General features: G+C 53.2%; 2 protein-coding genes across 4 annotated transcripts in view; both read left to right on the plus strand.

Annotated features, from left to right (window-relative positions):
* Window positions 1-12,914, plus strand: part of SLC29A3 (solute carrier family 29 member 3) — a 174,525-nt gene that overhangs the window by 92,254 nt on the left and 69,357 nt on the right. The window lies entirely within an intron of this gene.
* The window catches only part of UNC5B (unc-5 netrin receptor B), a 57,687-nt gene continuing 53,838 nt past the window's right edge, over window positions 9,066-12,914 (plus strand). For 2 of the 3 annotated variants that reach the window (XM_056351310.1, XM_056351311.1), the window contains exon 1: window positions 9,898-10,044. In XM_056351310.1, coding sequence (XP_056207285.1) covers window positions 9,963-10,044 — 82 coding nt within the window. In that variant the 5' untranslated portion in view covers window positions 9,898-9,962. Of the gene's footprint in view, window positions 9,223-9,897; window positions 10,045-12,914 lie in introns of those variants that run through there. The other variant, XM_056351312.1, reaches the window with a different exon arrangement.

The following is a 12,914-nucleotide window of genomic DNA, read 5'->3' on the forward strand; positions in this document are numbered from 1 at the left end:
GACATTCAGAAGATTCCTCGGGGCCCCTTTGCATTTGCTGCTCTGAAGATTTGCTTGTTTATTCTGGAAATTAGCAGTGTTCAAGCTTTTTTATTAATAAACCTCTAAGAAAAAGGAATTTTTTTCACATGGAGGGCACATTGTCTGGAGGATGGGGTTTGGCGGAGTTTTGGGTCCAGGATGGGGAGAGAGAAGAAAATTTTTTAAGCAGGAGGGTTTTTTTTTAAGAGCAGTTTTGATATTTCATGTACAAAACCAGTGTTATTGTAACACTCGAGTGTGCCTTTCCGGGAGCAGGACCTCCTGCTGCATCAACTCTGCAGCGCCTGCCTGGGGCTGGTACCTGGGAAGGGTCATCAGCCCAACAGGACCGGCTTCTCCCCAGCAGCCCCAAATGGAAGCAGAGAGGGATGATTTACACTTCTCCGATCTCACTCTGCCTTTCCATAACCAACATCTCATCTGAAGAAGTAAGATGAGCGTGAGTGGGGGGAAAAAGCCTGCCCTGCTCCCTGTCCCATCCCCAGCTGGGCACGCGTGGTGACCCTTGGGGCTGTCAGTGCTGCTAGGCAGGGAGCCCCTCCTGCACAATCCTTTGGGTTGTGCCCATGCGACAGTTTCTGAGGCCCCATCAGGAAGAGTGTTCTCCTGCCACCGATATTATCTCATAGCACTTGCCATCTTTTTTTCCCCCACGCAACAAACTGCAAGTTGAGACCCTGAGGCATCCGTGTAGCACCAAGAAGACTCTTGTATATCTTTTTTAAAGATACATTTTTGTTTTGCACTGTTCAAACACCATCTGCTGTTTTGTACGGCGGCACTTTCACAGGAGGGGGTCATTTTTAGGTGTAAATTATTCCTTAAAGTACATATTGACAGTACTGAAGGCTGAAATGGCTGGGAGAACCCTACACTGAGCATAGAAGGTACCACAACCCCGGTCTGTAATGGCTATCCTCATTGTGCGGGGACTTCACTTCTTGCCTTCCCACCTGGAAAAGCATCTTCTACCCTCGGTCTCCTGCCATCCCAGGGACAGCTAGCAACTGAGGTCCTGGTCCTGAAATACTAGCTGGAAAAAAAAAAATTCCCTGGTCACTTGACTGAATCAAGGCCAGCATCAGCCCGCCAAAGCTACTTGGGCTTATAATAATAAACTGGTGATGCTGCCTGTGATGTGTAACTTACGGAGGCTCGTGGTTATCAGGAGTGATGAGGCATTGTGTCAGAGGGATGCACTTGGCCAAAACCAGGCTGCCGGTAAGAGCCCCCAGGTTAACCCCCTGGGCACTCAGTCTCTATTTCAACGTGAGCAAAGCAACAGTAAATACCTGGCAAAGAAAGTTAGTCCCTGATCTGTAGCACTTAAACAAATACGATTAAAATAATTGCTGCAGCTGGGTGGCTGCTCTCCCGTTTCTTGTTACAGAGTGTCACCGGGATGTAATGACTGCAGCAGCACAGCCCTGTGCTATTTCAACATTAATTTGGTATCTCATTTCCAGCTATCACCTTATTTATATTAGAAGCTTTAATTTATGTCAGGCCAGGTGTGCCAAGTGTCCCAATTACATGAAGGTCGGGGAGCGGCTCCTGCAAAGAGCACATGAGTCGAGCCGGGTGCTGGGATCTCCTCCTCCTCCACCAGGATGATGCTACAGGAGCTCCTACTGTGGTCCAGGCTAAGGCACACTCCATAGCCCAAGCATCTTCAGCCAAGTACAGGGAAGCAAATGATGTTTTTCATGTGTGCTTTATATTTTTTCTCCCCCTTTTCTATGTTTTTTTTTCTTCTTTTCTTTCCCTCCCCCCCCCCCCCTCCCCCCAGTTCTAGCTTTTTGCTGGCAACAAGAGACGTTATATTTTGACGAGTTAATAAACATCTCCCGCGGGAGCGAAGGAGCTCCAGCATGCTCTGCTTCACCATGTTTTACGTCTGACTAACAGAGTTTGCAGAACAAGAGGTGTTTTTCTAATCTGAGAACTTGGTGGATCACGTTTCAGCCTTCTCCCTGAAGCTGCTTCGCTTCCCTGTGTCTCGGAGACTGATATCATGATGCTTCCGTGTTATCTCCTGGGGGCTAACACATTGCTGCAAACTCCCCCAGCCCTTTCTGCCACCCCCCACCTGCTCCCAACCCCAAATCATCACTTGGATCTCATGTTTTTGAGCCGTTTATCAGCCTCGGATGTTAAGATACCACTGTACATCTTGCTCTGTGGCATCTCTGGGATCTGCATGGTCCCATGGTGCAGGGTTCCTGTGCTAACAGGAATCCCTTCACTGCTGGAAAGGCCACCAAGGAACACCAGGCACTGCTGCAATGAGCTGCTGGTGGATGCCAGGTCTCTGCATTGGGCATGCACCTTGCCTTGCTCCTCCCGAGCACCTCCATCTGCTAACACAGATTCCCACAACCTGTGGTTTTTATCAGTCAACCCAAGAGTTCCTCATAATTTTGAGACCAGCAGGTGAAGAAGCCCTTGGAAACCTGAAGAGCAGGAGCAGATGGACACAGCTCCAAAGCCTGCCACTGCTAGGATGCCCCTAATGGCCATATCAACCTGGAGGTGGCTGCTGCCTTCATGCCTTTTGGCAAGAAGAAATGAGACCTTGGACATGGTGCAAGGCAGGCATGGGAAGACAGCACACAGTCCAGGGAGCCAAATTGCCAGTTCGAACTTGTAGAACATTATTGCTTGTGAATTATGGATAGTTATTGCGCCTCCTGGACGATAAATTATTGAGTTGACATGCTGGATGGAGACCGAGGAGCGGTGCTGTGTTTACAGCAGGCGGATCTGGCACCTGGTGTCTTTGTGGGGAGTGGGGGATGTTTTTCTCCCTTTCTGTCTGAGCAAGAGCATCTCTGCCTGAAGCTGCAGAAACAGCAGGGCTCTGCCCACCGTAACTCACTGAGTTAACTGTGAGGGCAGCCACAGGCAAAAATCACTGGCAAGGGATCCCAGAGGAGGTTGGGGGGGTTCCCCCCAATCCCAGAGGTTTTTCTGCTTGCACTTTTGTCAGGTTTGCACTTTTGCTAGGGTTTGGGAATGGATAACACCGGTCTGCGAAAGGAAATGAGATGGGTTCCTTAAACCCAGGCATAAAGCAGCTCACCCAAAGCAGGAAGAAGGGCAGCGTGCTGGCCTCTGGCTGCAGACAGCAGCCTCTTCCCCCTCCACAGCATCAGACATTGCTTTTGCCTGCATAAGAGGAGAAACTCAGCTTTGTCTGTTTAGTATGCAGTCAGCTGCATAATATTTGTGTTGGAGATGGAAAATAATGCAAGCCAACCAAATCTGTAAATGCGAGGGTGCCTTTCAAACTCCGCTGTGTACATAGACGTGGGAAACCAGCCAGCCAATATCTTAGCAAAAAAGGATTTTATGGGGCCCATGGCCATGCTTCATCAGCCCGGGCACTCATCTTGCTGACATGAAGGGTGAGGACTCTTCCCAGGGAGCTGTGTGATTAGCTCCAGTGCTCGGCTTGAGCACAGCCTGGTCCCAAAGTTTGCTGTGGCCCTGGCTAGCCAGCTCGCCTATCTCCCCAGAGCAACCTGCCCAGCAGCTTGGTGGGGACAGAGATTTGGCACCTGGCTGAGGTGGTCATTAATCACTCCCAGCATCTACTTTGGAAAAGGGGCAGGCAGCAGGAGGTGCCACCCCGTGCTTTCCAAACCTAGCTTAGTTCAGCCGTGAAGAAGAGCTGTGGGTTGGTCCCAAGATGGGGACAGAGCGAGGCTTGTTTCTCTGCTGCTTTGCTCTCTTGTGTCTTGTCTTTGTTGCTTGTGCCCCCCCAATGCAGCTTTGCAATGTCTAGGGCTCAGTGCCACCTGGCACTGGGACATGGATATAAACCCTGGTGTCCCCCCATGCCCCTCTCTGCCTATCCTGTAGCATCATCCTGGGCACTTCTGAGGTCAAATAACCTCCCCGTTGCCCTCAAGAGGACTTGGGGAACAGTTCATTTAGGCGATGAGACACTATCCATTTATCTCCCAGGCTGTGCTGGTCTAGCACCCCTGGCAGGGGATGGCAGGTCTGCCAAACCCCTTGTCCGATGCATGCTCCCAGCAGCCCTGAGCTTAGGGACTCCCTGAGGTGGCTGCTCCATCATGCTTAACAGACCTCGACAGACCCATGTGCCCCTTGAGTTTGCCTAAATGCTTTCTGGGACCCATTTAGGCTGTAGGTCTCCATAGCACCCTGTGGCAATGAGTTCCATAATTTAATCATGAGTGGCGTGGAAAAAGCACTGTCTTTTGTTTGTCCTTAAATTTGCTGCTCGATAACTCGATTTGGACACTCCTAGTTCCTCTGTTGGAAGAAATGGGGAATTATCACTGCCTCTGCACCTGCTCCATGGCACTGGTGCTTTTATACTGGCCTGCTGCAGCTTTTCTTTCACCTCCCCCTCATTCATACCTCCTGGCAATTTCCCACTCCCCTGCCAACCCAGCCTGGCATCACATGGAGGATGGAGCCAGAAAGGTATCTGCTTTGCTTCCTGGCTGTGCTCCTCTCCACTTCTCTCCAGCTCCATTTTTTATAGGTGTGGGAGTGATGCTGGGGAGGTATGGCTGACTCTGGTCCAGATGCCAAGAGGATCCCTCTGGACCAAACCATGGTCTCGATGAAAATCCCCAAAGCATCTTCTGGTGGTTTTGGGTTCTCACTCTTGCCTGGTAAGTCCACATGTGCACATGTAGACCCTTCCCCAGCCACCCAGCAAGGGGAAGGGTTCATAATGTGAGTTATGGTCACCTTTGGAATTACTTGTCTCCTAACCAGGCTTTCCTGGCCCCAGGGGAGCAACTCCCACCTCCGTCCCCATGTGGGACAGAGGTGTTGTGAAGCATCACACAGGGTGGAGGACAGAGGTGACACAAAGGCCTGAAGAGGGGACAGGGAGAGGGGGGGTGTTTGTGTCAGGCTGTACCCCCGCTGAGCTGGATTTGTATTGTAGCTCAAGCTGAAGCCAAGGAGACTCTGGAGCTGGTAGAAAGTGAAGCGCTTTCCCTAATCGAATCACACGCCAGTGTCACTCGTAAAGCTCTGCAAAGCAGAAAGGACTTGGGAGCCACTGAACCACAAACACCTCCTCCCTCCCCAGCGCCTCTGTGGAGATCCTGCCTCTCTACTTCTCTTCATCTCTCGCCCACAAACACAGTTTGGGAGGGAGCCAGGGCGGGCTCAGGGATCCCACATGTGCTCTGTGTCTGGTGCAAGGCCATCACACCAGGTATCTCATGGGCTCAAGGACTTTGGGAGATATTGTGCTTCACAGTCTTGGTGGTCATCTTGGGATGTTCCACACTCTCTGGTCATCTTCCTGACAGGGATGTCTCCCTCCAAGCAGGCACTGGGCATGCATCTCACTAGTCCAGTGAGTCTTCTCTGTCCTCAGCTTCTGTGAACATTCTCCTGCACCTTGCTCAGCTCCTTCACAAGCCCCTGCCAGCCTGAGCGTGGGATGTGCAGTGTACAGCCATCCCATTTGGAGGCGATGGGCAGGAGGACAGCTTTGTCTTCACCTCCCTGGCCCAAGCTGTAAGGGGTAACCCAAGGACTACAGGACACCTTTCCCAGTATGGGGTTGGGGAGCCCATGGAGCTGGGGAAGGAAGGACCAGTGCCAGGTATTTCACCCTCAGAGAGCACGAGAGTTGCTGATGGAGCTGGACATTTCTGTGAAAGCCCTTCATTCAGGTTTTGACGATGCATCAAGCACCAAGTACATTGCTGCCTCCGAGCATCTCCATGGAGCTGTGCACAGAGCAAAATTAGCAGGGAGGCTGGCCAATGTCAGATCTAGAGGACAGGCTGGCTCCATTCAGATGCCCACCAGCAACAACCTACCTAGCAAAACACACTGGTCCGTCTGTTTTGCAGGGAACCCTGCCCTCTCCTCCTCCAGCCCTTTTTCTGCCCTAGCTTTCCTGCATTTCAGAGAGAAGCAAATTCTCCATCCTTCACAGGCACCGGCTGGGACTTCTTTGCAGCGGTAAACAGCATCCTTGCAGCAGGTCCATCAGCGGCAGTTTCCACAGCCTCCTTCAGTGCACCCAAAGCATGCAGGTGAGGAAATTGTCGGTGGCAGGGGCAAAAAAAACCCAAGCCATTGCTAAACTCAGTGTTTACTTCATGCCAGGGCTCTCTTGGTAACAACAAGCTCCCCAGAAAAATCCCCTCTTTAAAAAAAGCAGGGAGATTTCAGCCCGGCTGGATTCCCAGAGGAGGGAAGTGGCTATTTCTGGAGTGAGAGAAGATGTGGCTGAGCCTCCTGCGGTGGCAGGACCGACAGACTTCAGCAGCGGCTGCTTTCCCTGAGCTAGACACATGCAATTTTCCACATTTGGTCCCTGCTGCTGTGGAGAGCCAGTGGGAAGCTGATGCCAGGGCGTTAGGGCTGCAGCATCCCAGGGAAAGCAAAACGCTGTACAGCCACGGCTTTTCCTTGCTGGGGAAGCCCTTTCCAGTGTCTCGACCTCACATTATCTGTAGCTTTGCTGCATATCCCCTGTTCTTCCCCTGTGTGCATGTCTTCAGACACTCTCTTCTTACTAATGCCTAATTAGGTTGGTGGGACTGTTTAGCCCGATAGCATAGTTATGGATAATGCTATGCAAATTGACTTGAAGACCTATGAACCCCCAAATAGATAAGCACCTCCAGCTACCCCCATGCTTAGCTGCCTGCAGACCATCCAGCCAACTGCAACTGCAAATAGCATGTGGGGGTTTTAAAGAAAATGCTCTTTTTTAAATAAATAAAAATCATCCTTTCCCCTCCAACAGAAAATTCTTTATACCTTAAAGATGTCTTGACATCTCAGTGCAGCCAAGCCCAGCCTTATCTCAGATATCTGAGATATTTAGTGAGGAGCATGGTCACCATCTGAAAGAAAAAGGCACTTACAGAGGACATTTCAGCCCACCTAAGGTCCACTCTGCCTCTAAAGTTTGGGTGGGAAAAGATACCCACCTCTCCTGTGACAACGTGATCACAGCTGAAGGGCGCCGTGACCTCAAAGTCTGAATAAGCGAGTCTTTGTCTCTCCTCCTGATTATGCTTTGGAAGTTTCCTCTGTTTATTATTCATCTGATTGCAATCTTTTTTAATGCTTTAATGCAACCTCTGTCCTGGCTATGCTAAAGACCTGAATGCCCGACCAGAGACATGCACTGGAAAGGTCTGAGGGTCCCTGCTCAGATGCTGTGTTTATCACGGGTGGGATGTGGACTGCTGGTCCTCCTGCATCCCCGAGCGGGGGCAGTCCCTCCCTGTGCCCACTGCAGAATGCCAAAAATCAGGCATTCCCTCTGATGCTGCCCCTCTCCTGAGCCATACCCAAACCGGGTGGTGTGGACCTTTTCCCATGTGCTGTCTGCTTCCCCTCGGCTTCATCTGGCCCTGTCACCTGCCGTCCCTCCAGGGCTGGTTGGCAAGGGCCAGGCCTTGGCGGTCCTGGTGCTGCTGGGCAGCTGAGTCCTATGCAACTCATCGCACCTCCTGATCGGCTGCTGGAAGTGTTCCTGCTGCACAGAGAATTGGATTGACATATGCACGCCTGGCCATTAGAGGAAAATGAAGGGTAATATGTAAACACCTGGGAGGAAAAACAGTCCTTTGCCTTAATGATAGTTTGTCATGTCACATTTTTCTAAAATTGTGAAATAGTGGTAGGCTAACCATTAATTTGTATTGCTTTAATTCATATTTTGAATACCAGACAATGACTTAAACACCACCCAATTTAACCCACATATTCTCACTCATTTCTAAAAAAAACCCTCCATAATAAAAGGCACACTCTGATTCCAAAAGCAGGAGTTCTGAATGCCCGCCAGCTCCTCCACTTACTGATACCAATGGTATTGCCGGTACCAAGCCATTCTTTGGAGCCCCTCAAAGTGCTTTATACACTGGCCAGAGCGTTACCGGTGTTATTAATGAAGCAATAAACACCTGCCAAGGCACAGAGCCCTCTTGCACAAAAGGTCATTGAGCTGTGGTGCAAACACCCAGGCTTTGGGACTGCACGTGGGGCCAGAGACAAGTGCTGATGCACCCTTGCGTCACGCTGCCATGAGCTGCACATGAGCCCAACACGTGGTCCGATCCGGCTGGAAAACAGCCTTTGTTTCTGGTTTATTTTCCCAGACCTCTCACCCCTAGCCCCTCTCCAACGCTGGCACCACTGCATTTGTATCAGGTGCATCCCTTCTCCTACCCGCTGCCCAGCCAGGCTCTTTCTTCTCTTACAGCTTCACCCCCTCAACAGCAATTGGAAATGAGATTTTTTTTTTCAATCATAAGCCTTTGCCGGCATGTCCCACTGCTCTGTAAATACAGGCTGAAGTGCAGCCAAGTGTGGGATGCCCGAGGTAGCGCTCAAGGCACTTGTATTGCTGTCAATGTGCAGGTGGCATGAATGCTTCCTGTTTTGGGGTCTGTCTGGGGTACCCATGCGACTGGCCAAAGGAGAGGGTGCTCTGCAAAGGTGGGAGAAGGCAACTGGGCAGCAGGAAGAGCTCATGCTGGCTCTGGAAGGTTTCTGAAGGTGGATTTTCATTTTTGGGTGATGCCCAAAAGGCCCATCCCAAGCGCAAAGGCCACCCAAACCCTCCTGCATCCCCCAGCAGAACGCACGGCCTGCATGCAACACCCCAATTCAACAGCAGCAGCCGTCCCCCAGCTTCTCCATCCCATCAGGGTTTGCCCTATCCCTCTGGAGGTGACAACTGAGCGCAGGCCAAGAAGCAAATCCGTGGCTGGAGCCGCACGTTGGGCCTGGAGAGAGCCGGCGCCAAACACACAGCCCTGTTGCACCGGGCTGGCGGCGGGGCACGGGCTGTAATTGCCGCCTGCCTGCCAGGGCTCCTTCACCCCGCTGCCCTACCCCGGAGGAGCGGAGCTGCCAGCAATTAAAAGTTGTTAGCAGTTCCCATGCTATTTTAACCATTTGCAGGCAGCAATGGTAGCCCCTTTTCCCTTGGTGGAGGGAGCTGTTCTTGCTGCCACCCAGCGCTTCGCAGCCCTGCTCGTGGGGACGTTGCTGCGTGAGCAGGGGTGCTGCTCTGCTGAACCCGGGGCTGTCCCCTCGCCCGGGCGCGGCTGAGCCCCTCTGCCCCCTCCGGGGAGCCGGGGGGGATTTAAGAGGAGAGACACCCTGTGGAAAACCGCAACCCCGCCGCTCAGAGTTTGCAAACCTGTAAGTTTATTTTTAATGCTTTGCAAGAAGGGAGATGTTCAGATACTGAGGAGCAGCTGCAGGACACCTCCCCCGGTGTGCGAATATTGGGCTTGGGATTTTTTAATTATATTTGTGTGTGTGCGTGTCTGGGTTCTTCACGCTCCTGCGGGCACGTTCTGCAGCCTGGGTCCCTGTGCCGGTTCTCGGGTGGGTGTGGGGGGGCTGTGACAGTCCAGGACGTGACCCTGCGGCACTCAAAGCGTTCGGGGCAAAAGGACACGTCGCTTCACGCGTTCGGGTGTTTTTGCCGGCGTGCCGCTCCCCGCGGCGGGCACAGGGGGGGCACGGCGGGCATAGGGGGGCCGGCAGGACGGGCACGGCGGCTCCCGGGGGGGACCCGGCGCCGGGCGCGTTGCGGGGCTCCCCCTGGTGCCCGCAGGTCCCCACTGCAGGGCAGGCTCGGCGGCGGATGCTGAACGTGGCTTTTCCATCCGCGCCTGGCAGCCCCTCTCCTGGCTCGGCTGTGCGCTCCCCTCCCCGGCCGCACGGGACGGGGTAGGTGATGATGATGATGATGATGATGGAGGGGGGGAAGCTGAGGCCGGCCGCAGCCCCCGGCAGGCGCGGGGCGGTGCCGCCCCCGCTCCGCCCCGCCGGGCCGCGCCCCGCTCCGCCCCGCTCGGCGCCGGGCAGCCCGGCAGTGTGGCGAGGCGGGCGGGCAGGCAGCGCCGCGCCGCTCCGCTCCCGGCCCCGCCGCCATGCCGCCGCCCGGCCCCCGCCGCCCCGCCGCCATCCTCCTCCTGCTGCTGCTGCTGCTCCGCCGGGCGCTGGCCGCCGCAGGTAGGGGGGCCGGGGAGCGGGCAGAAGTTTTCGGGGCGGGGGTGGGTGGGCTGCCTCCCCCTCCAAGAAAAAGTTCGCTGCGGTTTACCCCTTTTAGGGGCAGCTGGGCGAGGGGGGGATCCAACCTTAGGGCATTTCTTTCCTTTTTTGCTTTAATGCAAAGGTTGAGGGGTGTGCAGGGGAGCGCGGTCTGGGCGGGGGGAGCCGGGCCGCGCTGCGCTCCGGGGGATGCTCCGGGGGTGCGGGCTGGCAACGGCGCTCCCTGCCCGCCCCGCCGCTTTCTTATACATATATTTTTAATGATTGGGAAAAGGAAAACAAACCGAGCCCTGTTTGTAGTGTCGCCGGCTGCGATTCCCCAGCGGGTCAAATAAGTAATTATTCAGCCTAGATAATTTTTTTTTCTGCCTTTTTATAACCCCAGCTATTGATGGCCGGGCAGTTAAGTGGGCTTTTCCTATGGCTCTTCAAAGTTTCCTGTGCGCAACCCAATCTTGTGATAGAGATGCACTTAAATCCAGCCCTTCCGTTGGTAATCCCAGCCACAGACAATAAACAGAGGCACGTCTCTCCTGCTGCCCTCTCTCGTTGGGACTCCTGTGATCAAATTCAGCCCTTTCCACGATATTTTTGTGTCCCGTCCCGTCGTCCCCCCCACCCCGGTACTCGTGAACATCCTCTGCATCTCAGGACTTTGCCCTTTATCATCCTTCGGTAGTGGCAAAGCAAAGGTGCTGGCGTTTATCCTCTAGTTATAAAAAGATGTCCTCAAGTGTAGAGCTCAGAAGTGGAGCCCTATAAAGTTTGATGGCTTTTAGAGGCTGGAAGAGACCATAACCGTAACTGTCTGGGCTCCGGTGATGGGCAAGGTCGTCATCCCCGCGGGAGCTCGGGAGGAGAGCCCGTCGCTTGCTTCCCGCAGCTTCTGGCAAGGGTTTGAGGGCGCGTTGCAAAGCTGCGTGCAGCACAGATCGGTCTTGTTAGTAGTTAAAAGCGTCTCCTGACGAGCTGATTTTCTAGGAAAATGAACCAAGCCTTCTTTTCTGAAGCATAATTAAGGTGACGAGGAATTTTTGGGAGGGAGTTTAATTAGATTAATATTTTTTCTGCCTCTGCCACACAAAGATCTAGTGTGTTTCGGCAAATGGAAAACAGAAATGGCACTATTGACTTATTCAGTGGCCTGGATGTTGCTGCAGCAGCATCCTTCAGCCAGAAGAAACTCTCCCTTGCTGGAAGGGGAGAGATTTGAGAGCTGGCAGCTGGTGTCCTGCTTGGCCGGGAGCAGTGCTATGTCGTAGAGGTGGGCAGTGAGGGGGTCTGGGGGCTCAACACAGTGTGGGGTGCAGTGGATGGCAGGGGCTTCGGCAGGTTGGATTAGCCAGGCTGCTATGGGTCTGGCTTTTGCTGTGGCCAGGCGGCCTGGGGATGCTGGGGTGGGGTGGGGATGTTACCTGGGTTGGTGGTGCTGGACCCCCGTGCCTGTCCCATGTGGTGCTTTTTTGCATGCACCAAGTTCATGCAGGGGTTGAAATAAAACTGGGCAGGAGGGAGGGGATGAAGAAGAAAAAACAAGTCAAACCTGACTAAGCTGGATCAGTTTGAGTCTGGGGAGCTTTCTAAAGGCACGCTGTTAATCTGGCATATGTAAATGTGTATAAAGTTTTTAGCGGTAGAGCTATAATTGGTGTTTCTCCAGGAGTGTTGTGTAGAAATTGCATGAGGTGGTGCAGAGGAGAGAGCTGAGATGGTGCTTAGCTCCGGTGATAATCTGTTCCCTGCTCTGCCCTTCACTGGTTTTAAGGAGGGAGGGAAAGGCATCACCCGGGAAAAAAAAAAATTCTCTTTTAGTAACAGAGAATGTACTTATTGTTTATGTTGGGTTTTGCAATAGTGGGGAGGGGGGGAGAAGTGTTGTTTTGTATTGGGGTTTGAAACCCAGAAGCAGTCAGCCCACTCATCCCCAGGACGGCTGCTGTGCTCTCCTCTGCTGCTGGGGGAACCCCAGCTCCCACCCACATCCCCCTCTCCCGCTCCTGGGGCTTTGCCTGCTGGGCTGCTCACCATGCCTCGTTCTGCTTGTGTGTGCTACGCTCAATAGGAAAACAACTTGGTGTGAGGATTTTGAGCTTGCTTGGGGGCCTTTCCCCACGACGCTGGCTGCACAGAGGTTGCAGAAAGGCTGTTGAAACCCAGAGGGTGATGATGTTGAAGGGGGGGCTTAGGTGACAAGGGGTTTTTGCAGGCAGCGTGACACTGCCATCGTGGTGAAGGGCTGTCCTTCCATCCCTCTGCTGTACCACAGGAAAACACCTGGGGAGGGAGAGAGGGGGGATATCGACACTGCTGTTCCCCACTGGCGTGGGTCACGGGCTCATGCACGCCGGTAGCAGACTGCCTGCCTGCCACTGTCATTGCGTGCAGGTGGTGGGGGAGAGATGCTCCAAGACCTGTTGCTCATCAGCAAAGCCTGCCCTTGCAGGAGGTGGAGGCTTGCTCTCTTGAGGACAGCGGTATGTGGAAGGATCTGCTCTGGCTTTTTGGTCCCCTTCTCCTTTAGCTTCTTGGTTATGGAGCCTTTTCTCTTTTAGAAGTAGGTGATGTCTGTGCATGATAGTGGCAGAATGAAGTAGTGAAACAACGAAAAAAGGAGATAAATGGAAAAGTACTATTTTGGAGAAGGCAGAATTTCTTGGAGGTGATAGCTGGGGGGCAGGGAGAAATCCAGATTGCATTTTCTCTGTTTAGAAATCAAAAGTGCACTACTGCTGACCCAGTAAGCAGCTTGGAGAGTCCAGCTGCGTCCTTTATCTCCTCTTCTCTGTAAGGTCCCATGGGTCCTTTTGGTGCTATGTATGCTGGCTCCCTTT

Source organism: Falco biarmicus, chromosome 9, assembly GCF_023638135.1.
Source record: "Falco biarmicus isolate bFalBia1 chromosome 9, bFalBia1.pri, whole genome shotgun sequence".
Classification (NCBI taxonomy): Eukaryota; Metazoa; Chordata; class Aves; order Falconiformes; family Falconidae; genus Falco; species Falco biarmicus.